The sequence below is a fragment of the Oncorhynchus mykiss genome, chromosome 15, assembly GCF_057628025.1.
Source record: "Oncorhynchus mykiss isolate SJ-2025 chromosome 15, ASM5762802v1, whole genome shotgun sequence".
Lineage (NCBI taxonomy): Eukaryota > Metazoa > Chordata > Actinopteri > Salmoniformes > Salmonidae > Oncorhynchus > Oncorhynchus mykiss.
In genome coordinates this window covers 27,958,504-27,984,610 of record NC_143036.1, presented here as the reverse complement: position 1 = coordinate 27,984,610, position 26,107 = coordinate 27,958,504, and the positions used below count along the sequence as shown (strand labels likewise).

The window sequence follows — 26,107 nt, the reverse complement described above, 5'->3', positions numbered from 1 at the left end:
ATTTATTTTTTCCCTCAATCTACACACAATGCCCCATAATACAAAGCAAAAACAGGTTTTTAGAAATGTTTTCAACTTTATTAAAAATAAAAAACAGATACCTTCTTTACATAAGTATTCGGACACTTTGCTATGAGACTAGAAATTGAGCTCAGATGCATCCAGCTTCCATTGATAATCCTTTGAGGTGTCTACAACTTTATCGGTGTTCACCTGTGGTAAATTTAATTGATTGGACATGATTTGGAAAGGCACATACATGTCTATATAAGGTCCCACAGTTGACAGTGCATGTCAGCGCAAAAACCAAGCAATGAGGTTGAAGAAATTGTCCGTAAGAGACTCGAGGCACAAAGATGTGGGGAAGTGTACCAAAAAATGTCTGCAGCGTTGTAGGTCCCCAAGAACACAGTGGCCTCCATCATTCTTAAATGGAAGAAGTTTGGAACCACTAAGAGACTCTTCCTAGAGCTGGCTGCCGGGTCAAACTGAGCAATCGAGGGAGAAGGGCCTTGGTCAGGGAGGTGACCAAGAACCCGATGGTCACTCTGACAGAGCTCTAGAGTTCCTCTGTGGAGATGGTTGTCCTTCTGGAAGGTTCTCCCATCTTTGCAGCACTCCACCAATCAGGCCTTCATGGTAGTGGCCAGACTGAAGCCATTCCTCAGTAAAAGGCACATGACAGACCGCTTGGAGTTTGCCAAAAGATCTGATGAAGCCAAGATTGAACTCTTTGGCCTGCATGCCAAGCGTCACGTCTGGAGGAAACCTGGCACCATCCCTACGGTGAAGCATGGTGGTGGCAGCATCTTGCTGTAGAGATGTTTTTCAGGGACTGGGAGTCTAGTCAGTATCAAGAGAGAGATCCTTCATGAAAACCTGTTCCAGAGTGAAGATTCACCTTCCAACAGGACAACAACCCTAAGCACACAGCCAAGACAACGCAGGAGTGGCTTCGGGACAAGTCTCTGAATGTCCTTGAGTGGCCCAGCCTGAACATGAACCCGATCGATCATCTCATGGAGAGACCTGAAAATAGCTGTGCAGGGACGCTCCCCATCCAACCTGACAGCTTGAGAGGATCTGCAGAGAAGAATGAGAGAAATTCCCCAAATACAGATGTGCCAAGCTTGTAGCATCATACCCAAGAAGACTCAAGGCTGTAATCACTGCCAAAGGTGCTTCAACAAAGTACTGAGTAAAGGGTTTGAAAACTTATGTAAATGTGATTAGTAAAAAAAAAAAAAAAGGCAAACATTTCTAAAAAATCTCTTTGTTTTGACATTATGGGGTATTGTGTGTAGATTGAGAGAAAAAAAACAATCAATTTTAGAATAAGGCTGTAACATAACAAAATGTGGAAAAACTCTAGGGGTCTGAATACTTTCTGAATGCAATGTATTTCACAAAGCACCTCCACCTGATAGTTCCATTTTAATGATGAAAGGTAACTGGGGCATGGTTCGAAACCACCTAGTTGTATATTCTCCCGGAAACAATGTAGCTGAAAATGTTCGCCCCCACCATCCCTCTGTAGCTGAGTGTGAGAAGCTGATGGAGCTGTATGAGCGTCTGGAAGAGCTGGATGCAGACAAGGCGGAGGTGCGAGCCTCCAGGATCCTCCACGGCCTAGGCTTCAGCGCCGCCATGCAGCAGAAGAAGCTCAAGGACTTCAGCGGAGGCTGGAGGATGCGTGTGGCTTTGGCCAGGTGGGAAAGCGAACATGATGCTTTAAGATTAATGAACTGTACTGCAAGTTGAGTTGGTCTCTACGCCTTATCAACATCCCTTAACGAATTGACAGTGTTGGTTTTGTCGGTGATGATATTCTGGCTCCCTCTACTGAAGGCTGTGAGGATACTGCCATCGTTACCCAATTTATTGCTGAGATAGAGCCAACACACCAAAAATATAAAGTGTTTGTTTCACACTCATGACTAAGCCTTTTCCTGAGCCAATGCAAGCATTAGGAAGTAGTGTCAGATTGTTAGGCAATGAAGTAGACAGGTTTCATTACTAATGGCAGATGCCTGGACATGACCTAGTCATCAATTTTCTTACCCAGTCAGATCTCAGATTACCTTCACAGTTACATTGCAATAATATGAGTAGAAAATGTCTGGAATAAATGCTTTTCTTTTCCCTCTTCATTCTCCTAGAGCTCTGTTCATCAAGCCCTTCATGTTGCTGCTGGACGAGCCCACCAACCACCTGGACCTAGATGCCTGTGTATGGCTGGAGGAGGAGCTCGCATCGTGAGTGTGCTTCATCTGTCAATGTCAATCAGTTTAGTAGTCGCGTGCATTTGAGATGTGCTGAATGTCCCAATCCCTTGTCAGGTTCAGGCGAATCCTTGTGCTCATCTCCCACTCTCAAGACTTCCTAAACGGAGTTTGCACCAACATCATCCACCTGCACCAGAAGAAGCTCAAGTACTTCACGGTAAGAACACAGCAGCGAGCTCACTCACCCCCTGGTCAATTGCAATTTAGCAGTTTATCAAAGGGCATTCAGTCACTAGTCTGGTAGAACCAGCCGTTTTGCTCCTTTCACCATTGTTTTAGTTAAGTGATAGATTTTATTTGACAATTTTAAAATACTTAAACATATTACACCTGGCAACAGATGCACATACATTGAAGTGAAAAATAATGGTGAATGCAGCGATCATGCTCGTTCCATCAGGCTATTGAGTCACCCCTTAGAATCCAACTATGTATTGTGCAGTAGAGCAGGGTTTTTCAAACTCGGTCCTGCAGTGCCCCCCTCCCCTGGTTGCACATTTAGTTTTTTTGCCCTAGCACTACACTGCTGATTTAAAATAACCAACTCATCAAGCTTTGATTATTTGAATCAGCTGTGCAATGCTAGAGCAAAAACTAAAACGCTCACCGGGGGGCAGGACCAGTGGAGGCTGCTGAGGGGAGAACAGCTCATAATACTGTCTGGAACGGCGCAAATGGAATGGCGTCAAACCATGTGTTTGACGTATTTGATACCATTACACTGATTCCGCTCCAGACATTACCACCAGCCTGTTCTCCCCAATTAAGGTGCCGCCAACCTCTTGTGCCCAGGACCCAGTTTGAGAAACCCTGCACTAGTGTCCTGGACAGACACAGCCATCTGTGATCTCATCACACCTTAAGGGAGGAGAAGGGGGGGGGGGGGGGGGGGGGGGGGGGGGGTCGTGGGGTTATGGCCTGTTGCTAATTATGCATGTGAGACGGTGTGTCCGTTGCCTTCACCAAATGGTGTGGGATGACCATGCAGATTCTATTTTTCGAATGAAAGGGTAACTATGACCAGTATGTGAAGACCAGGGAGGAGCTGGAAGAGAACCAGATGAAACGCTTCAACTGGGAACAGGACCAGATCTCACACATGAAGGTAGACGACGCCACATTGTGACGGTGCAGAGTACTAATACTACCCCACATGGAAATATTATTCCTCTGTACTGTAAAAGTATGATAGCCTAAGTCCCAGGTCTGTTTGTGCTATCCTTGACACTCATCATCATGCCAAATGAGTGTCAAGGACAGCAACGGAGTTGACAAAAGGCACCAACTGTGGGAACCAGGCTAAAATGGTATGATGCTTTACTCCGATGCCGTCTCTCTCTACCCGCTGTGTAGAATTACATTGCCAGGTTTGGTCACGGCTCGGCCAAGCTGGCACGACAGGCCCAGAGCAAAGAGAAGACGCTGCAGAAGATGGTGGCCTCAGGGCTGACTGAACGTGTGGTGGATGACAAGGCAAGAGGCTCACTGAAACATTTGTGTGGATGCAATATATTAATGTACTGGACTGAATCACATCCATTGCTTTCTAAAGCCATCCACGGTTTACTCTTGAACAAAGTAGTGCATACTCTTAGGAATAAATAATAGGTTCACGCTATGGCTAATTTTAGTGTTGTGGTGGTAATCATCTCTCTCCCTCTCATAGACACTGTCGTTTTATTTTCCTTCCTGTGGAAAGATCCCCCCTCCTGTTATCATGGTTCAGAACGTTAGTTTCAAATACAGTGACAACCAGGTCAGTATGTAGCAATGAGCGGGTTTTTATTGGAGTCTCAGAGCTCGTTTCTTGTGTTCCGTCCTCATTCACTAAACTGCCTATTCCTCCTCCAGCCACACATATACAAGAACCTGGAGTTTGGCATTGACCTGGACACACGAGTGGCTCTGGTGGGGCCCAACGGAGCAGGGAAGTCCACACTCCTCAAACTCCTGATGGGAGAGGTAGGTGGTGCCATTTCAGTCAACTCTTTGTTTTACCATCTCGTAATGACAGTATGGCATATACCGTAAAACCTCTTTCTTTCTCTCCAGCTGCTCCCCACTGACGGCATGATCAGGAAACATTCTCACGTGAAGATTGGCCGATATCACCAGGTAGGAGAAAGGAAGTAGGAACATGACACATTGCCTGGTGGTTCCCAAAGACGGCCATCTCATGCTGGTTGCTGGGTTTTGATTGACAGGCTTAAATAAACTCTGAATTTGATGCATGGATGCTTTAACTCGCCATAGCTCGGTTGGAGAGACATAAACCTGCTTGAGCATAATATGCTGACTAGACCAGGCACGCGAGTGCGTCCGTGTGTTGAGTTTGTCCATCCACAGACGCGATCAGGACACGCAGGTTAAAGTATCAAAATGAACTCTGAACCAACAATACTGAACAAAAATATAAGCGCAACATGTAAAGGGTTGGTCGCATGTTTCATGAGCTGAAATAAAAAAGGTCCCAGAAATTTTCCATACGGACAAGATTATTTCTCAAAAATTCTGTGCACAAATTTGTTCACATCCCTGTTAGTGAGCATTTCTCCTTTGCCAAGATAATGCATCCACCCGACAGGTGTGGCATAATCAAGAAGCTGATTAAACAATCATTACACAGGTGCACCTTGCTGGGGACAATAAATGGCCACTAAAATGTGCAGTTTAGTGTCACAACGCCACAGATGTCGCAAATTGAGGGAGCTTGCAATTGGCATACAGATCGCAGAAATGTCCACCAGAATGTTCATTTCTCTACCATATGCCGCCCCCAATGTCATTTTAGAGAATTTGGCAGTAATCCCAAAACCGGCCTCACAACTGGCAGGGCTGCCCAGTCATGTTAAATCCATAGAATAGGGCCTAATTAATTTATTTCAATTGACTGATTTCCTTCTATTAACTGTAACTCAGTAAAATCTTAATTGTTGCATGTTGCGTTTATTTTTGTTCTGTTTATATTCATTTGGGGACAGGTTGAAACATTCATGGCCATTTAGCTAGCTAATTTGTCCTGGGATATAAACATTCAGTTATCTTACCTGAAATGCTCAAGGTCTTTTTTTTTCTGGATCTTCGTAGAATTTTGACCCATTTTGAGTCACATAAAATTGTGTTCAACAATTAATCCACAGATAAAAGGGGAAACCCAGTTAGTTTCTAGTAATCTCTCCTCCTTCAGCCTTCTTATTCTTCTGTGGACTTTACATGGTGGTTGGCAACCAACTTTGACATTAGTGTGGACCTCAGTTCATCTTTCAATCACCCACATGCTCCTAAAAACCAATGAGATGGGAGAGGCGGGGAATCAAACGTCAAAAATTATATTTTAGCTCCTGGGTACGCAGATGCTCGCAAGCAATTTGGATGAAATTGAGTAACATTTATTTATTTTGCAACGCTCATGCACGCAATGCTGGCGGTGTGGTCAGCATGTATGGGTGCTGACACTGGGATTTTGTGTCTGAAAATGTGGGATTGAGTCCATGGTTTTTCAAATGATAGACAACAGAGATTGTCCGTCGAAAATCCCACTACATCCGCCTTTTTATGTATGAAGCTTGTGTTGAAAACACTTGAATTAACTTTTTAGACCAAAAGCGGACAATCGGTCAATTTCAAGTGCGTTCGTGTGTCTCTGTCCGACCGCAGCCGAAGACCTAAAAGCCTTTGTCCTTCACGCCTGTACTGGGTCAGCACGTACGCTTGTTAAAGTACATCTGAATGTATCTAATATACCTGCATGGTGTCATCTATCTGCAGCATCTGACAGAGCAGCTGGAGCTGGACCTGTCTCCTCTGGAGTACATGATGAAGTGCTACCCAGAGATCAAGGAGAAGGAGGAGATGAGGAAGATCATCGGCCGCTACGGCCTCACAGGAAAACAACAGGTGAGTCCGCAGAGCTCGGTCCGGGCCCAGGATCCACTGGAGAAGCATAGACAGAATCAGATTGGTCACCTGGTATAGAAACGCCATTTGAAGTGACTTTGGCATGATTGTATCGTCGTCATTAATAGTACAGGAATTAGTGACTTTGAAAGCTTTTCCCGTGTTTGTTCGGAATACCTGTTCCTCTCAAACCCTGTCTTTTAATCCTCCACAATCATTGTAGCGTTAACCTGTGGTGTATTCTGGTGGGAACTTAATGGTGGAATTTGATGTAACGATGATAGTTCTTCAAGAGCATGGAAGCACTTGCACTCCTTCATGGTCCTTACTCTGTCCTCTCCCCTAGGTGAGTCCGATCAGGAACCTGTCGGATGGCCAGAAGTGCCGGGTGTGCTTCGCCTGGCTGGCCTGGCAGAACCCCCACATGCTCTTCCTGGACGAGCCCACCAATCACCTGGACATCGAGACCATTGACGCCCTGGCTGATGCCATCAATGACTACGAGGGTGGCATGATGCTGGTCAGCCACGACTTCAGACTCATCCAGCAGGTACCACCATTTTATGCTCCCTGACCGGTCCCACATCCAATATGGATAATCTCTCATGGACAGACACATGTAACATAGGATGGTAGCGTCTGGCAACAGACTGTGTGATGCGACGCCGTGATCATTTGTACAAATCAAGATTTCGCAGGTGTGCACATCTTTTGAATTTCAGAAAGGGAGGGGATTTTTTTGCCCATGCTTTGGCTGAGAGTTTCCTTTTAGGTGGGTGTGGAGACTTCGCCAGTAACTTTTCTCATAAATCTTCCCCCAGAACCTAATCAAGGTCTTGGGTTTCCGAGATACAATATGGAGAGAAAGGGAACATGTTTTCAATTGAGGTTTGTTCATTGAGTTGTGACAATTTGTTTTGTTTTTTTCAGGTGGCTGAGGAGATCTGGGTATGTGAGAAGCAAACCATCACCAAATGGAATAGGGACATCCTGGCATACAAGGAACACTTGAAATCGAAGATTGACAAGCAAGCGCATGACATCTAGAGACCCTGCAATCTGAGCCAGTAAACCCAATCACCATAATGGATTTGGCCTCCAAAGTGCTCAATGTTCCGGGGGGGGGAGGGCGGGGGAGTTTCCTCCAGGTACAGATCTAGGATCAGCTTCCCTCCTCAAATCCTAAACATTAGTGGGGAAAATGCTAAACTGACCCAAAGTCAGCCTCTAAGGGCAACTTCACCCTACACCCACCCGCCTCCAGCTCAGGCTGCACTCTGATTGGCTGATTCACCTGAAGCATCTCAAAATGCATTATGGAACGCATTCCATATCACTGCCGTCATCATAGAAAAAGTTATTTTTTCTAATAAGTGTAACAGCCAAAAATGAATGCAGCAGCTTGGAAGGTCATTTGTGCAGAAGAGCATTAATTATGCCTTTATTTTTATTTAACGTATTGCAATAACAATTTGTCTGAATAAATTACTGAATTGACAATTTGAATATTTACGGTCTCATATTTTGGGGTCTTTGAACAAATACAACATCTTCCAAAATGCAGCTTTTAATTCTGCATTTTCCTCTGACAATGTAGGGAATACGGTGCACTTATCTAAAACATTGAGAAAATAAACTGTATTTTACATCTGTGTAAACATAACATGAAGCAAAATTATGAACGGAGATACTTTGGATTCCTGCTGAGCCCAACCCCTCATTATGCAACCCATATCATGGCCCACTATTTGCTTTGAGAAGTCAACCTCTCCACAACCACCAACAATGCTTAGCTTTCCAGTTGCTGGCTAATCAAGTGTTAGTACAGTTGTAGTCATTAAAACTCGTTTTCCAACCACTCCACAAATGTCTTGTTAACAAACTATAGTTTTGGCAAGTCATTTAGGACATCTACTTTGTGCATGAGAAGTAATGTTTACAGACAGATTGTATCACAATGCCAGCGGGTCAGAAGTTGACTGTGCCTTTAAACAGCTTGGAAAAATTCAGAAAATTATGTCATGCCTTTAGAAGCGTCTGATAGGCTAATTGACAATTTTGAGTCATTTTGAGTCAGGAAGTTAAAGCTTGGTCGCAAATGGGTCTTCCAAATAGACAATGACCCCAAGCATACTTCCAAAGCTGTGGCAAAATTACTTAAGGACAACAAAGTCGTCTCCAGCCTATTGGAGTGGCCATCACAAAACCCTGACCTCAATCCTATAGAACATCTGTGGGCGAGCAAGGAGGCCTACAAACCTGACTCAGTTACCCCAGCTCTGTCAGGAGGAATGGGCCAAAATTCACCCAACTTTTTGTGTGAAGCTTACCCGAAACGACGTTTGACCTAAGTTTAAATTGTTTAAGGCAATGCTACCAAATACTAATTGAGTGTATGTAAACTTCTGACCCACTGGGAATGTGATGAAATAAATAAAAGCTGAAATAAATCCCTCTCTACACTATTATTCTGATATTTCACATTCTTAAAATAAAGTGGTGATCCTAACTAACCTAAAACAGGGAATTTCTACTAGGATTAAATGTCAGGAATTGTGAAAAACTGAGTTTAAATGTATTTGGCTAAGGCGTATGTAAGCTTCCTACTTCAACTGCAGATAGAACCTGCCTAAGCTTGAACCACCCCCAACATTTGTTTTTTGACAATACAGGAAGTAAGTAAATGTTGGACCTCAGTAGTGTTAACTGATTCATTAGAGAATTCAGGCGGAAAAATCTGGTGAAAATCTGGTGAAAACATGCTGTGATATATGAAGGTTATATCCCTGATCAATTCCTAATCATAGTTCCTTTGCTTTATGTAGATTGGACATCATGCATACTATACCTCTGCCAGGCCCAGGGGGATCTACGTTCTGGAGTGAAGTTTCCCTTAGGTACAGATCAAGGATCAGCTATCCCTCCCCAATCCTACACTGAACCATTAGCGGGAGAAATGCAAAACTGACCCAAAATCTGCGTTTAGGGAAAACTGAACCATACACCGGGATCAACATAGCACACTTATGTGAGACTTCATTGTAATAACTTTAATGGTGGTTGTGATTAACTACAGGGAGCAGGGCTCCCATCTAGACCTTTAGAAGAACAAGAAGGCACCCTACTAAGGTTTCGACAGCTAGTATGGTGGACTTGTGATTGAGCGAGTAGTGTCACTAGCCGTTGTTGAAGCAGTGCAGTTAGAGCTGGGTTTCTCTTCACCCAGACTACGCTGAGCCTGTCAGCTGGATGCAGAAACATGGGGCTGATACCGTTGAGCACAGCGGAAGCTACTAGCTAGCTGACCCAAGCCTCATCAGAAAGGGCTGGGCGGGGTCACTACTCATCCCCCTACTGATTGTCACCGTCGTTGTCGTCGGAGACCTGGTCAGGGGGGATGGCTCGCGGGTTGCTGGCCCTGATGCTGGTGATGTGGGGACAGGAGGCAATCAGGTTGGCGATGCCCGATAGGGTCACGCCCGAGCCGTCCAGGTTCACCTGGGTCAGACACATGCACTTCAGGAACTTCAGTCCTGAGGGAAATGGACACAAAAAGAAGGTATATTAGGTTTTCACCTCTAAATACTTCCATGGAAGTGTTGCAAGATAATGAGTGGGACCTATAGAGATGTATTAGAGAGCTCATGTCCTATTTTTGCAATGACCGTCCAGTTGACTATTTTGGGCCAAGTGCGCCCTTTATTCAACTGTATGACGGGATCTTACCGTGGTCAGTGATGCGTGTCCGGCTCAGGTTGAGCTTGAAGAGCTGAACACAGTGGACCAGACCTCTCCTCACGACCGTGTCACCCACCTGAGTACTGGCCAAGCTTAATACCTGGAACATAAAGCCACAACATCAATGCAACTACTGCTAATAATTGCATCAAATCAATAATTTTATTAGTCACATGCGCCGAATACAACATCCTTACAGTGAAATGCTTACTTACAAGCCCCTAACCAACAATGCGGTTAAAAAAAATATATAAGAAATAAAACGAACAAGTAAATAAAGAGTAGCACTAAAATAACAATAGCGAGGCTATATATAGGGGGGTACCGATACAGAGTCAATGTGTGGGGGCACCAGTTAGTCGAGGTAATTAAGGTAATATGTACATGTAGGTAGAGTTATTAAAGTGACTATGCGTAGATAATAACAGAGTAGCAGTGGTGTAAAAGAGAGAGAGGGGGTCAATGCAAATAGTCTGGGTAGCCATTTGATTAGATGTTCAGGAGTCTTATGGCTTGGGGGTAGAAGCTGTTAAGAAGCATCTTGGACCTAGACTTGACGCTCCGGTGCCGTGCGGTAGCAGAGAGAACAGTCTATGGTGGTGGCTGAAGTCTTTGACAATTTTTAGGGCCTTCCTCTGACACCGCCTGGTATAGAGGTCCTGGATGGCAGAAAGCTTGGCCCCAGTGATGTACTGGGCCGTACGCACTAACCTCTGTAGTGTCTTGCGGTCGGAGGCAGAGCAGTTGCCATACCAGGCAGTGATGCAACCAGATGCTCTCGATAGTGCAGCTGTAAAACCTTTTGAGGATCCATGCCAAATCTTTTCCTGGAGGGGGAATAGATTTTGTTGTGCCCTCTTCACGATTGTCTTGGTGTGCTTGGACCATGTTAGTTTGACACCAAGGAACTTGAAGCTCTCAACCTGCTCCACTACAGCCCCGTCGATGAGAATGGGGGCGTGCTCAGTCCTCCTTTTCCTGTAGTCCACAATCATCTCCTTTGTCTTGATCACATTGAGGGAGAGGTTGTTGTCCTGGCACCACACTGCCAGGTCTCTGACCTCCTCCCTTTAGGCTGTCTCGTCGTTGTCGGTGATCATGACACTGTTGTGTCATCGGCAAACTTAATGGTGGTGTTGGAGTCGTACCTGGCCGTGCAGCTTGAACAAAGTTTTACAACGGAGCGCCCTAGCTGACCTATAACTTATTTGCAGAGTTCTATCCACTGACACAATAGTTGTCTTTGGGGTTTCATGCATGCTCCGTACCTGCAGGTGTGGCAGACCGGTGACGAGGGCGGCCACTCCTCGGCTGGTGACGGCCGTGCGGTCCAGACACAGCTCCAGCAGCTCCTGCAGACAGTGCAGGGAGGGCAGCCCGGCGTCCGTCACCTGCGTGTTGCTGAGTGACAGCCTCTTCAGCCTGGAGACAGGGACATTTCTATCAGCTTCCACAAGACAGAGGTTGGTGACCACTGAGTGCCAGTCTATCATGACAAGCGTGTATATTGACACCAGGAGAGGATAATAGTTATGAGAGAGTGAGCTGACCTGGTCATGGTAGCCAGCTGGGTGACCCCCTGGTCGGTGACGTATGTGTAGTCAGTTAGGTCCAGCTCGGACAGTAGGGACAGTCTGGAGAGGAAGGCCAGGCCGGCATCCGTCACCGAGTGGCGTCCAGGCAGGGTCAGCTGGGTCAGCCGGAGACCTGGGATGAACAAGCCAAAACAGACGTAGTACTTTAGTAAACACATTGAACTATATACTGTGAGCCATACACAACATTAACATCTGCAGTAATATTCCCCTCTAATCAGGGACCTGAGAAAACAGGGAGAATGGACTCTGGAAAATCAATTACTGTAAGTCAATCAAACAGCAGTACTGCAGACCTTGAGGTCCTGATTTGAAAACTCCTGCTGTACACAGTCTCCCTCCCTCTCCTTCTCTCAGATGTGAGTACTCCTGCTGTACACACACATACAATGTGCAGCTCACCTGAGATGATCTGGAGAATGTTGTTGCCATCAGCGACGGAGATGCCAGCCACGCTGAGGGCAGAGAGGGCGGAGTGGGTGGCCAGGTGCTCCAGAGAGCCCTCCCTCACCCCAGTGCCGTCCAGGTAGAGGGTCTGCAGGCTGGGAAGCTCAGCCAGGGCCGACACGTCACTCACCTGACAGACGAGGGAGGAAGGGGTCAAAGTAGACCTAAATCTCAAATTGGGCTCAGGATATTGTGGTTGGGTGTGTTGTCATGTTTGTGTGCTTGTAGGAGCGCAAGAGTGAGCTACCTTAGTGTGTTTGATGCTGAGCAGTCGTAGCTGGGGCACACAGGCGGGCAGCGCTGCCAGGGTGGCCTCCGTGATAGAGGTCTGGTTCAGACTAAGCTGGGTGAGTGTCGAAGGAGCAGACTGCAGGTACAGCACCATCCCTACATCGCTTACTTTGGTCTGGTCTAGCGACAGGAAAGACAGGCTCTTCAAGCCTTTCAGACACAAAGGGTGCGGAGTGAGATTTTTTTATTTTTTATCTTAGTCCTCCTTTCAAGTTGGTGAAATGGTTGACACATTTATCCGTAATTATGATTTCAATCATTTTGACCAAGTTGAAGCGCCACTCTTTCCATATTATGCGCCCATATCATGCTTTCGGAAAGTATTCAGACCCCTTGACTTTTTCAACATTTTGTTACGTTACAGCCTTATTCTAAAATTGATTATATAGCTTTTCCCCCTCATCAATCTACACATAATATCCCATAATTTTTGGGAAATGTTAGCAAATGAAGTATTACATTTGCATAAGTATTCAGACCCTACTTTGTTGAAGCACCTTTGGCAGCGATTACAGCCTTGAGTCTTCTTGAGTATGACGTTACAAGCTTGGCACATCTCTCTGTACTTTGCTCCGTTCATCTTTCCCTCGATCCTGACTAGTCTCCTGGTCCCTACCGCTGAAAAACATCCCCACAGCACTTTTACTGAGGAGTGGCTTCCGTCTGGCCACTCTACCATAAAGGCCAGTTGGTGGACTGCTGCAGAGATGGTTGTCCTTCTGGAAGGTTCTCCTGTCTCCACAGAGGAACTCTAGAGCGCTGTCAGATTGACCATCTGGTTCTTGGTCACCTCCCTGACCTAGTCCCCCCCCCCCCCCGTTGCTCAGCTTAGCCGGGCAGCCAGCTCTAGGAAGAGTCTTGGTGGTTCCAAACTTCTTCCATTTAAGAATAATGGTGGCCACTGTGTTCTTGGGGCCCTTCAATGCTGCAAAAAAAATGTGGTACCCTTCCCCAGATCTGTGCCTCGACACAATCATGTCTCGGAGCTCTACGGACAGTTACTTAGACTTCATGGCTTGGTTTTTGCTCTGACATGCACTGTCAACTGTGGGACCTTATATAGACAGGTGTGTGCTTTTCCAAATCATGTCCAATCAATTGAATTTACCACAGGTGGACTCCAAGTTGTAGAAACATATCAAGGATGATTCATGGAAACAGGATGCGCCTAAGCTCAATTTTGAGTCTCATAGCAAAGGGTCTGAATACTTACGCAAATAAAGTATTCCTGTTTTCAATTTTTAACCTGTTTTCAATTTTTAACCTTTAAAAATCGGTTTAAAAGGCTTGACCTAGTGTTCCCGCAAGGAGTCATAGCAGGCTTCAGCTTTACAAAGTTACCCCTTTCTTTTTCAAGGTCTTCTGACCTACAGTGCATTCGGAAACTATTCAGGCCCCTTCCCTTTACCACATTTTGTTACATTACAGCCTTATTCTAAAATGGATATATATATTTGTTCTTCTCATCAATCTACACACAATACCCCATAATGGCAAAATGAAAACAGGTTTTTAGAAATGTTTGCAAATTGATAAAAAATAAAAAACACTCCTCCTCTGATGAAACCAAGATTGAACTCTTTGGCCTGAATGCCAAGCGTCACGTCTGGAGGAAACCTGGCACGATCCCAAAGGGTGAAGCATGGTGGTGGCAGCAGCATCATACTGTGGGGATGTTTTTCAGCAGCAGGGACTGGGAGACTAGTCAGAATCGAGGGAAAGATGAACGGAGCAAAGTACAGCGAGATCCTTGATGAAAACCTGCTCCAGAGCACTCAGGACCTCAGACTGGGGCAAAGGTTCACCTTCCACAGGACAACGACCCTAAGAACACAGCCAAGACAAGGCAGGAGTGGCTTCGGGACAAGTCTCTGAATGTTCTTGAGTGGCCCAGCCAGAGCCCGGACTTGAACCCGATCTAACATCTCTGGAGAGAAAATAGCTGCGCAGCGCCGCTTCCCATCCAACCTGACAGAGCTTGAGAGGATCTGCAGAGAAGATTGGAGGAACTCCCCAAATACAGGTGTACCAAGCTTGTAGCGTCATACCCAAGAAGACTCGAGGCTGTAATCTCTGCCAAAGGTGCTTTAACAAAGTACTGAGTAAAGGGTCTGAATACTTATGTAAATGTGATATTTCAGTTTTAGATTTTTTTTCAAATGTGCAAAAATGTCTAAAAACCTGTTTTTGCTTTGTCATTATAGGGTATTGTGTGCAGATTGATGAGGATTCTAATTGTTTTAATCCATTTAGAATAAGGCTGTAACGTAACAAATGTGGAAAAATTGAAGGGGTCTGAATACTTTCCGAATGCACTGTATATTCACAAGACTGCTTACCAAGCATGAAAAACTTAATTCATCCACAGCCATTCTATGCTGTAGCCAGGGTCATTTTTATTAGTGCACACCATAGCAAAACGTTTTGCAACAGAAAACCAAAACAAACGTTACTTATTGGGCAAGTTCAGGTATAGTCCCTTCCTGTTTCAGTCAGTTATCTTTTGTTTGGTGCCTAGTGAATACAACCCAGAATTAGAGAAGAACCTCACCTGTGATGTGTTGCAGACAGGAGTCTGTTAGCTTGCTACATGAGGCCAGGTTCAGGTGCTGCAGTTTCAGTAGGCTGCACAGCACAGAGAGGCCTGCGTCTGGACAACGGGAAGACAAAGAGATAGCAACCATCACTATCATAGCCACAAGCTGCAAAGATAACCAGTCACATGCTTAAAGTGATAGCTTACCAATGCATCTATATTCCTTTATTTTTGTAACTTTCTTTCTTAACTTGACATTCAAATGGCGCTAATAATAGTGTTGAAATAGGGCTCTGGTCAAAAGTAGTGCACTTTATATGGAATGGGTTGCCATTTGGGACGCATACTCAGTGAGCACAAATGCTGTCAAGGTAAAGGTATACCTGTGATGAGAGGAGAGTTGACCAGGCTCAGATGCTTCAGTGCAGTGAAGGCCCGTAGCTGCCGGAGCAGCTCGTTGGTGGAGTACGGGTAGCAGTTGAGGACAAACTTCTGCATCGGGCAGCCGAAAAAGAGTTCCAGGGTGCGCGGGCGAAGGAGCCTCTCGCGGGACATGTGACTGAGCAGGAGCTCGGCCAGTTCAGGGGTCAGACACGACAGACTGCTGCTGTACTGCATGCTGGGAGCTGAGAGAGGAGGAACGAAGGAGAGAAAGAAAGAAGTTGTCAAAGCAGCTTTCCAGACATGAATTTCTGTGATCTTGACTTTTTTACACAATTGCAATAAACCACAACCAATGTATGTACAATTCTGACAATTTCTGAGATGAGATGGTTGGAAAAACAGTCGGCAAGAAGTGAGGCCTTTCAACCTTTATTTGTGTGCAAATAACAGTGTTGGACTTTAAAGTTGTTCTCTGACCTGTCATGAGGTTGACTGTGGCCCGGGTGGCCATTGCACAGAGAGAGGGGACGCTGGGCGTCCTGAAGGGTTTCTTGGGGGGGGATGGGTGACCCTGAGTGGCCTGGGGGTCATCCTGGGCAGCTCTCTGGAGGCGCTCTACTGCAGCCTGGCCCGCTGCCCCCGGCACCACACAACCTGCAGCCTCTTCTGGCTCCACTGCTGGGTCCTCTGCCACCCCCTCCCTGGGAGAGACACAACCATGTGTGACATCTAGTCAACTGATTAAAGATAAGAAAAGCTTCCCGATTCTCCACCCTTGTGCACACTTCCCGTCATGGATTTAACAATGGTGGAAACTTACACCAATCCAGGGCTTTAAATCAATGACGGGGAGTGTGCAAGTTCATAATGTGGAGAACTCTGCTGCATTCAAAATGCATGTATTTACTGAACAAGTTCCACAGGTGCATGTTCATTCATTGTTTATGGTTCACTGAACAAGCATGGGGAAACAGTGTTTAAACCCTTTACAATGAATATCTGTGAAGATATTTGGATTTTTACGAATTATCTTTGAAAGACAATGTCCTGAAAAAGGGACGTTTCTTTTTTTCTGCTGATTTTAGATCCTGGACAGTATCAAATGTTAAATGAAATTGAAATCACGTTACAAAAAAAGACATTGCTTTAAAGTGGAGGGCATGGTCATGATATAGGCTAGGTTTAGGCTGGGCACTCACCTAAGTCTGTTGCCCTGGTCTGGCCAGTGGTGTCTGGGCTCCAGCCCTCCACGCAGCCGGTTCTCTGGGAAGAAGGGTAATCGGGGCATACCTGCTGGGGTTAACCATAGTTTAGGCCTTTAGGATACTCAATTTAAATCTGTATTAATTCTAGAAGCCATACATCTTGAATTACACTACATGACCAAAAGTATGTGGACTCGTCGAACATCTCATTCCAAAATCATGGGCATTAATGCGGAGTTGGTTCCCCGTTTTCTGCTATAACAGCCTCCACTCTTCTGGGAAGGCGTTCCACTAGATGTTGGAACATTGCTGCGGGGACTTGCTTCCACTCAGCCACAAGAGCCTTAGTCAGGTCAGGCAATGATGTTGGGCGATTAGGCCTGGCTCGCAGTCGGCATTCCAATTTATCCCAAAGGTTTTTGATGGGGTTGAGGTCAGGGCTCTGTGCAGGCCAGTCAAGTTCTTCCACACCGATCTTAACAAACCATTTCTGTATGGACCTCGCTTTGTGCACAGGGGCATTGTCATGTTGAAACAGGGAAGGGCCTTCCCCAAACTTGCCACAAAGTTGGATGCACAGAATCGTCTAGAATGTCATTGTATGCTGTCGCGTTAAGATTCCCTTCACTGGAACTAAGAGGCCTCGCCCGAACCATGAAAAACAGCCCTAGACCATTATTCCTCCTCCACCAAACTTTACAGTTGGCACTATGCATCGGGCCAGGTAGCGTTCTCCTGGCATTCGCCAAACCCAGATCTGTCCTTCGGACTGCTAGATGGTGAAGCATGATTCATTACTCCAGAGAACGCATTTCCACTGCTCCAGAGTTCAATGGTGCTTTACACCACTCCAGCCAATGCTTGGCATTGCGCATGGTGACCTTAGGCATGTGTGCGGCTGCTCGGGCATGGAAACCCATTTCACGAAGCTCCTGACAAACAGTTATTGTGCTGACGTGCTTCCAGAGGCAGTTTGAAACTCAGTAGTGAGCGTTGCAACTGAGGACAGGCGATTGTTACGCACTACACGCTTCAGCACCCGGCAGTCACGTTCTATGAGCTCGTGTGGCCTACCACCTCACGGCTGAGCCATTGTTGCTCCTAGAGGTTTCCACTTCACAATCACAGCACATGCCACGTTGAAAGTCACTGAGCTCCTCAATAAGGTCATTTTACTGCCAATGTTCGTCTATGGAGATTGCAAGGCTGTGTGCTCGATTTTATACACCTGTCAGCAACGGGTGTGGCTGAAATAGCCAAATCCACTAATTTGAAGGGATGTCCACATACTTTGTATATATATAGTGTATTTCAGACAAATATCCAAGCTATTTAACCATCTGAATGCATGTCTGAGACCTATCACATGCCTCTCGTCAACAACATCGCTCTCTCTAATCACAATGTTCCACTTTTTCCGTTTTAGCTTCCTCTTTGGCTGTAAAAGCAATCCCCGGCAATGACCTTCACATGAAGTGTAACACTTGGATTACTGTCTGTACCTCAGAGCTTGAATACTCAGAGAAACGGACAAATTTTGGCACGAGTGAGTGCAGCGCAAACTTGCATAAATTGGAAAGTCGGGCACATTCATCTGCTATTTCCCAATCAAAGCAGCTTTCTCATGGTCAGTGAGGAGATATCAAACACCATCACTGGGCCAGTTGGCTCACTATCCTGACCGCAGCCATGGCAGGTTAGTTCAATGGATTTCTACACACACTGGTTCACTTCCAACTACTTCTGCAGTAACCTGCCGTAAAAAAAAAAAAAAAAAATCGATATTCCCAGGGGACAGTAGGTTAAATCCTACTGCAAATGGGGCTGCAGTGCTCATCAAGTTCAAAGCCATTTGTCTAACCACTGACACAGAGAGAGGGCTCATCTTTATTGGACTGTAAAGAACAAGGTGTTCAGAGGAAAAACCAGGGAGACACAGAGGAAGGAAGGAAGGATAAAAGAAAATTCCAAACAGAGGTTGTTGTACCATTGAGGAGGAAGTACGGCTCTCTACCCCCCTCTGGCATCTCTTCATCGTCTGAGCTGGCAGCCTCCTCTGCATCACCAGGATTCAGCTTCTGGCCCCGTCCTGTCAGGGAAAAACTGCATGAACACTTTGGAGTAGGATGAAGTGGTACCTAGACGCTGATCTTGGGTCAGTTTCACATTGTTCCCACTTACGGTTAAGGTTAGGATTGGGGAGAGGAAGCTGATCCTAGATCTGTACCTAGGAGAAACTGTGCCCGGAGTGAACAATTCACATTCAGCTGACCCAAAGAATGCCTGAATAAAACTTAGTGCCTGTAATGGTGTTATGGTGTCTTCACAAAGTGATGCCTCAAACTAAATGGGTCCATAATGCAATAGCCTCCGTGAGTAAGGCAATTAAACAGCGTTACATTTATACTCCAAGAAAATACATTTCTGAAGGTAAAACACCCAACAAGTCATCAACTTTGATATTTGAAAATACATCAAATACATTGTGAATGAGGACTTCATACGCCAGACGTGAATCTTACCCCAGGAGTGAGAAGGTCCAGTCATTGGGGGGCCAACACCAGGGATGCCTGCGTAGCCCACTGCTTCTTCCCACAGCTGGTGAGGCAGAGGTGGGGGCCGAGCAGGATCCTCCATCCCTTCCTCCTCCAGCTCTGGTATCTGGGGCTGCTGTGGCTGGGGAAGCGCAGGGGGTGCAACTACCACCTCCTCCTGACCCAATAAGAGGCGATCAGCTGGGCTGGCCGGATCCTGGGGTGTCTCTGGGGGCGTGGTCTGGATACAGAGGGCGGCGTTGGGCGTGAGGCCCAGGGAGCGCAGGGAGCAAGCCAGCTCCGCATCCCCAAAGCGTTTCCGTGGGAACCCCTGGAGGAGCGAAAAGGAGGCCAGGGAGGGGTAGCGCCCGGAGATGTGCTCCATCACGCTGCGCAGAGGGGCGTCGGCGGGGAAGCGCTCCCGCATGGACTCCCCAGAGGGTAGCCGGATCTACAGGGAGAGACACAGAGGGTGAAACCTCCATTATAAACATACCACCTCAGTCTCCATCTAACTAGGCTACACATTTCATGCACGCCTCTTCAATCAACTAATAGGGGTGCTCTCAAGTCAACAATCGAGACAGAAGTCTACCTATGCTCAGGGCTCTAAATTAATACAACACATTTTGGTATCACCGGTGTTAAGGAGCACCAGAAAATAAGATGTTTTTAATTGATTGAGATATAACCTATATTGGGTCTATGTGTATTCTAGCTACTTCTGGAGCACATGTTGTACCATAAAAACGAATATGGAAACCTGTAAAACATTTGTTTAGTATAAAAAGCTAAAATGTTGATACAAAAACCTGTTATTGGGGGAATATTAGGCTTCTACATTGTTTAACAGGTTATTTCTATAAATAATGGAGTCAATGTGTGGCAAAGGGATCAACATTTACACATGTATTTTCATGCAGTTCCACATGTGTACTTAAGAGGAATAAAAGTGAATATATGCAAATTGACCCATAACTCCAGCACTTCATTTTAATTTTCAAGGACCTCAACGTTATACAATTGTAAATCATTGTACATATAGGGCCTAATATAGAACCACTAAATAGGGGATTAACACTAAAAATAATACATTTTTTAGGCCTTGCCAATGCATTGATATTCAAATTATTCTTACATTCTAAAATATGGACATTGTCTGTCTAAATAGACTGGATACATTTTTCTAGGTTGCTCATCTATTAGCAGGACTGATCAGAAAATGTTGCAAGCATGTTATGTAGCCTAACGTCAGTGGATTATTTTGCTCTTCACTCGCGTAATAGCCTAGGCTTCTCCAAACCAAAATCCTGTGACTTGTCTGGTAATGAATCAATGTGATTTTTAAAAACGAAATCTCCATATTTTTGGTTAATTGACCTCTGGCTGAGAAAATAGGTGGAGGTGCAGCTCATCTATTCATTTGCTCATTTATCACATATCAGAAACATTTAGCATGCTATAATGTAAGCTTATATCAATAAGTGCGTTATTTTGCTATTGACTGATATTATGCAATTGACTTTAGGCAATTCCAAAAGCCTGCGGAGGTTGTGAAATATGAACACGACACTCACATGCTTTTGAAAAGAGATTTCCATTATTTTCTATGCATATCATGATGAAAATAGTCACTCGGGAACAACAGTACAGCGAAGCGCACTGGTTGTAAAGCAAAATATTTAGGAGCATATGCAACCAAAATGGTCACACTTTAGAGCACTGCCTATGCTGCTAGGAATACAGTGGCTTCATAAAATATTCATACCCACTTGACTTACTCCACATTTTGTTATTACAGTCTGAACAAAAAAAATGAATTCAATTTCTCTTCTCACCATCTACACACAATACCCCATAATGACAAAGTGAAAACATGTTTTTAGATATCTTTTTTTCCTCACTCAAATTTATTGAGAATGAAATACAGAAATATTGAATTTACATAAGTATTCACAACCCTGAGTCAGTACTTTGTAGAAGCACATTTGGCAGCGATTACAGCTGAACCTTCCTGGGTAAGTCGCCAAGAGCTTTGCACACCTGGATTGTGAACATTTGCCCAATATTATTTTCAAAATTCTTCAAGCTCTGTCAAATTGGTTGTTGATCATTGCTAGACAACCATTTTCGGGTCTTGCCATAGATTTGAGTAGATTTAAGTCGAAACTGTAACTTGACCACTCAAGAACATTCACTGTCTTCTTGGTAAGTAACTCCAGTGTAGATTTGGCCATGTGTTTAAGGTTATTGTACTGATGAAAGGTGAATTCATCTCCCAGCGTCTGATGGAAAGCAGACTGAACCAGGTTTTCCTATAGGATTTTGCCTGTGCTTAGCTTCATTCCATTTTTATCCTGAAAAACTCCCCAGTCCTTAACAATTACAAGCATACCCATAACATCATGCAGTCACAACTATGTTTGAAAATATGGAGAGTGGTAATACTAATGTTTTGTATTTGCCCCAAACATAACACTTTGCATTCAGGACAAAAAGTGAATTGCTTGGCCACATTTTTTGTAGTATTACATTAGTGCCTTATTTTAAACAGGATGCATGTTTTGGAATATTTTTATTCTGTACAGGCTTCCTTTTCATTCTGTCAATTAGGCTAGTATTGTGAAGTAACTACAATGTTGTTGATCCATCCTCAGTTCTATCACAGCCATTAAACTTTGTAACTGTTTTAAAGTCACCATTGGCTTCATGGTGAAATCCCTGAGCAGTTTCCTTCCACTCTGTCAACTGAGTTAGAAAGGACGCCTGTATCTTTGTAGTTACTGGGTAATTAACAACTTCACCATTCTCAAAGTTATATTCAATGTCTGCTTTTTTTTTATCCATCTACCAATAGATTCCCTTCTTTGCGAGGCATTGGAAAACCTATTTTTGGTTGAATCTACGTTTGAAATTCAATGCTCGACTAAGGGACCTTACATACAGATAATTGTATGTTTGGGGTACAGAGATGAGGTAGTCATTCAAAAATCATGTTAAACACTATTATTACAGTCCATGTAACTTATTAAGCACATTTTTACTCCTGAACTTATTTAAGCTTGCCATAGCAAAGGGGTTGAATACTTATTGACTCAGACATTTTAGCTTTTCCTTTTTAATTAAATTTGTAGAAATTTCAACAACAAAAAAAACACTGACATTATGGGGTATTGTGTGTAGGCCAGTGACAAAAAAAGTCTCAATTTAATCCATTTTAAATTCAGGCTGTAACAAAAAGTCAAGGGGTGTGAATACTTTCTGAAGGCACTGCATGTAAACATTGCCAGAGGGCTCAGTCTCACCATGAGGATGCAGTTGTTGTCTACACTAGTCTGGACCGTACCCCCCAGCCTCTGGCCTTGGCTGCTGCCAGGGGGGGGCGTGGTCTCAGTGGGGGCGCTCGGCTGGGTCTTCTTCTCCTGTAAGCTCCTCCGGTCCTCAGCAATACGCTTCAGCACCAGCTCACGCTCCTGAGGTAACACACACGTCACAGGAATGCCATGTCTGAGTGTGAATTTTTTGCAAAAGGGCTGAATATAGAGTCTCAATCATATGAATAAACCAATCTTCAGTGTAAATTGTGGCACAAGGCAATATGCACTGCAGTATGTTAGACTAGCATGTTGAATACCCTGTGGCTATGCTGGGTGTGTGTGTGCTCAGTGTGTTTCAGCTGATCCATCAGGCAGTTGCTGCTGACCTGTTTCTTCTGCCTCCTCTCGTTCCTGGCCTCGTTGGCCACACGCATCCTCTGCTGCTCCTGAAAGTCACTCTTGTCCTGCCTGATACGGGACTCCAACGGTGGGGTGTCTATGGATGGGCTGGTGGGTTGCGGGGATCCCAGGACTAAAGAGGGGCCTTCAGACACACATTAGAAACAGAACGGTCACTGCTGAAATAAAGAGTCAAATAACTATCTACTATGCTATGTCCAGAGTAGGTTGGCGTTTTTTCCCAAAACTTCAGTTAAGTAATATATATTTAAGGCTACAATTTTAAACGAGGAACGTGTCTGAGGCAGGGGAGAACGACTGGGAAAGGGGATAGATACCTAGTCAGTTGCACAACTGAATGCATTCAACCGAAATGTGCCTTCCCCATTTAAACCTTTGAATCAGAGGTGCGGGGGGCTGCCTTAATCAACAGCCACATAATCGGCACCCGGGGAGCAGTTATTGTGGGGGTTAACTGCCGTACTCAGATTGTTCCACCTTGCCAGCTCGGGGATTCAAACAAGTAACCTTTCGCTTCCTGTCTCAACTCTCTAGCCTACCTGACGCCACTGCCCCCTCTCATTGAAGTCACAAAGTAGTTCAAGGTCGAACGCAGTACTGGAGGCTGTTTCCAGAAAGTAAGGTTCACATTATGGTGAATGGGAAAATGGCAATCTTCGAGGTCAGTATTTGTGTAAATATTTACATATTTTTTTTTACACAATCATAGAAGCAATTATTGGTACTATCACACCACATGGATGTCCTTGAACCGATTATTTTTAAATCACACACAAAAGAAGAATGAAAATGGAGTTGCTACCACCAGCCTACACTACCCCAGTTGGCCTTCAACTTGAGATACTAAATGAGAGGGTGGGCAGCAATAAGTTAGCCTGCAAAGTCACTTCCTAGAGTAACTAAAACTACACATGCGATGTTTCCAAAAACTCCTCCATGAGCAAGATGGCAATAAGTCAAATGCACCACTAAGACATCATATACTGAAACGTAATCAGTGTCATCACTATGTTATAACAAATAAGCATTATTGGTAGATTTTGGAGGGAGGGAGATTAGCTTGGAAACAAAAGGCTTGGATAATTTACTGTAACTTATGCCTTATGTCCTGTCCTGTACACAGTTCCCCTGTATATGCAGCTGGAAACAAGGCAAAGCCACTCGCTGTTCCAAGTTTTACATGACCGTTACCTGATTTGTACAAAATGGATAAAAGACACCACAAGTGGTCAATTGTGCACAATTAGACAATGGACCATTACATTACAGTATGCAATCAACCATGGAAAACAAATGTCTGATGAAATATCATAATGGTGTGTCACACCTCTACTGTCATTGGGCGATGTCTGTGAGTGTGATGTGCTTGGGGGGCAAGAGCTCCCTGCATCTTTGGGAGGGTTGAATGCAGCAAATGCCGTTGAAACTGGCTGGGGTGGATTTTTGACCAGCTTGTGCCTCAGATTTTCACCTTGTAAAAGCCTGCCGTAAACACATAGAAAAAAAGATGGGTGAAAAAAAACAACCATTTGACCAGTTCAGTTATTGACGACACCGGTCTTGACATCGGAAAACATAGTTCTTTGCCTGTCCATTTAAGGGTTATGGTTTGGGAGGACTCACCACTCAGCTGCATCAGGCACTGAGAAGTGTCCTGCCTGCACGGCAGACTGGATCTGCTCCTCACTGAAGCCCATCTCACACAGGGTATGGAACAACTCTCCGATAGTCTGCAACACAAGGCCATGGGGGTGTGAGACAAACAGGAAATGTCATAACAAAAGGCGGGCCTATACACAAACCGCACTCTTGCCCGAACACAAAAGGGGCTGGGCAAAGAGTGCCTTCGAGCAGGACAATCAGATGATGCCCTACAAAGTCAATCAATCTCAGTCAATAATGCCTGAATGAAGTGTGACTGATGAATGGAGTGGTTGTTTGGCTCAACAAAGTGCAAGTTTGACCAAAGACAGCAGCTGATTGAAGTGAGCTAGCCTTGAGATTTATCCTTATAGGGAAATGCTGTGTTGTCATACAAGCTTGTTTTCTAGGTCTGATAAAGCACAACAATTTCATATGTATTTTCAACTAGCTGGCTAGCTTAGTTGGTATCTAGCTAGCTGTGTTGTACTTCCAGTGCCAATTAATAAACTATAATCACAGATAGAACAATGATACAGATATTTCCTCAGATGTATAAATGTGAAGCATCTGCTTGGCATTTCCACTCATGAGAGGAAGCCCACTGGCCGGTGTTGTGCCAAAAATCCCCCCCCCCTTCACGTGAACGAGCTCTCACTCAATTCTTCATTGCTGTGACTTGCTTGCTAGTTGAGATTTCTGCTCTTCACTCCGTTGTCAGTTTAGCCTACATGGACTTTACCCTTTCCAAAAGTTTTTTTTTAATCGCGTTGTTTCGAGTGCAACTGGAATGAGTTATTGCACAATCGCACTTCACAGAGGAGGTGTTCCCTGATGGAAATATGCAGATGCTGCTAGATCGCGCCAATAGGATATCGGTAGCTCGTGCTTGGCTCTGCCCACTTTGACTAATTTATTCCTATTGTAAACGACAGTCTGTGGTCAATCTTGGTTTAGTTACAAAAAATCTTTGCTATAGTCTAGGACCTCTACTCTAGGTTAGAAACTTTGACGTGACATGATGATCACTCTGAACTCCACTTCTTCAAAGAAATGATCAATGTCCGGGTATTTTACTTGAGCTCATTCTAACCTAAACAGGGCCATTTGTATCTTAATGCAGATAACTACCGGTAGCTAGCTAGCTTACTGTCATTTTAGCAAGCGAACTACTGCTACGGGAATTTACAATGGAGAATGTGCTAGGTACAATAGCTAGCATAGCTAGCTAACGTTATCCAATTAGCTGTTAGTTACTACTGTACCAACTTATCTAAGTAATAACTGTTATTCTTTAGAAGTGAAAGTATTAAGCCAGTTGGCTATTTGCAACTTACCGGAGTGGAATCCATACTTTCCGTTTCAGTGGTTCTTTGCACTAGCTAGCTATGTGCCCTGTTGTTGCTTGCATGTCAAGGAAAGATTAGTAGCCAGAGCCAATGGCCAAATTACAGAACGCGATTTGAACCTATCAAAACTGCTGACAGATAGTGGGAAACGCCCCGAAAACCACAGTTATTCCAAAATAAGAAAATGTTTATACAGACTACACACACGTTTGAACACTTCGTCGCTTCGTTTCAATATCAATATAACTGTCTGTAGCAATGTGTACTCAGACAAGACAGTCAGCAAATGATAATCCACACCATATAACCAGCAGCTCGTGGTACCGCTTTCTTTAAATTACTATTTGAACCGCAGCGGTCACTCTTGCTCCATTTATTCTCTGATCATGGTTTATCCACGGCAAGAACAGTAGTACAGTTTGCCTGCTACCCAAACGCCTTGCTCTGGCCAACCACTACGCCACAAAG

At 44.7% G+C, this 26,107-nt stretch overlaps 2 protein-coding genes and 1 non-coding gene across 4 annotated transcripts in view; 2 read left to right on the top strand and 1 right to left on the bottom strand.

Moving 5' to 3' along the window:
* LOC110489910 (ATP-binding cassette sub-family F member 2) overlaps positions 1 to 8,632 on the top strand; it is a 12,108-nt gene extending 3,476 nt beyond the window's left edge. Inside the window, exons 5-15 of the mRNA XM_021562895.3 lie at positions 1,538 to 1,709; positions 2,160 to 2,255; positions 2,340 to 2,442; positions 3,295 to 3,390; positions 3,639 to 3,758; positions 3,952 to 4,041; positions 4,137 to 4,247; positions 4,338 to 4,400; positions 6,054 to 6,182; positions 6,529 to 6,732; positions 7,113 to 8,632. Coding sequence (XP_021418570.2) covers positions 1,538 to 1,709; positions 2,160 to 2,255; positions 2,340 to 2,442; positions 3,295 to 3,390; positions 3,639 to 3,758; positions 3,952 to 4,041; positions 4,137 to 4,247; positions 4,338 to 4,400; positions 6,054 to 6,182; positions 6,529 to 6,732; positions 7,113 to 7,229 — 1,301 coding nt within the window. The 3' untranslated portion in view covers positions 7,230 to 8,632. The remainder of the gene's footprint in view (positions 1 to 1,537; positions 1,710 to 2,159; positions 2,256 to 2,339; positions 2,443 to 3,294; positions 3,391 to 3,638; positions 3,759 to 3,951; positions 4,042 to 4,136; positions 4,248 to 4,337; positions 4,401 to 6,053; positions 6,183 to 6,528; positions 6,733 to 7,112) is intronic.
* LOC118938979 (small nucleolar RNA SNORD100) lies at positions 1,812 to 1,894 on the top strand. The gene has a single exon (XR_005036373.1). It is a non-coding gene; the product is annotated as a small nucleolar RNA SNORD100 (small nucleolar RNA).
* On the bottom strand, positions 7,596 to 26,049 carry LOC110489907 (uncharacterized). Of its 2 annotated transcripts, none has more exons than XM_021562892.3 (17): positions 25,628 to 26,049; positions 24,273 to 24,379; positions 23,977 to 24,131; positions 22,616 to 22,773; positions 22,218 to 22,385; positions 18,901 to 19,363; positions 18,366 to 18,467; positions 16,373 to 16,463; positions 15,651 to 15,874; positions 15,173 to 15,415; positions 14,805 to 14,903; positions 12,210 to 12,403; positions 11,918 to 12,092; positions 11,471 to 11,627; positions 11,189 to 11,342; positions 9,909 to 10,020; positions 7,596 to 9,715 (listed from the first exon to the last, which is right to left on the bottom strand). In XM_021562892.3, the coding sequence occupies exons 1-17, from the start codon at positions 25,640 to 25,642 to the stop codon at positions 9,534 to 9,536; spliced, it is 2,799 nt and encodes a 932-aa protein (XP_021418567.3). In that variant the 5' UTR covers positions 25,643 to 26,049; the 3' UTR covers positions 7,596 to 9,533. The 2 variants fall into 2 exon arrangements, with proteins under 2 accessions (XP_021418567.3, XP_021418566.3); XM_021562891.3 differs by having other exon boundaries at positions 16,373 to 16,466; positions 25,628 to 26,025.
* Positions 26,050 to 26,107: the final 58 nt, after the last annotated feature.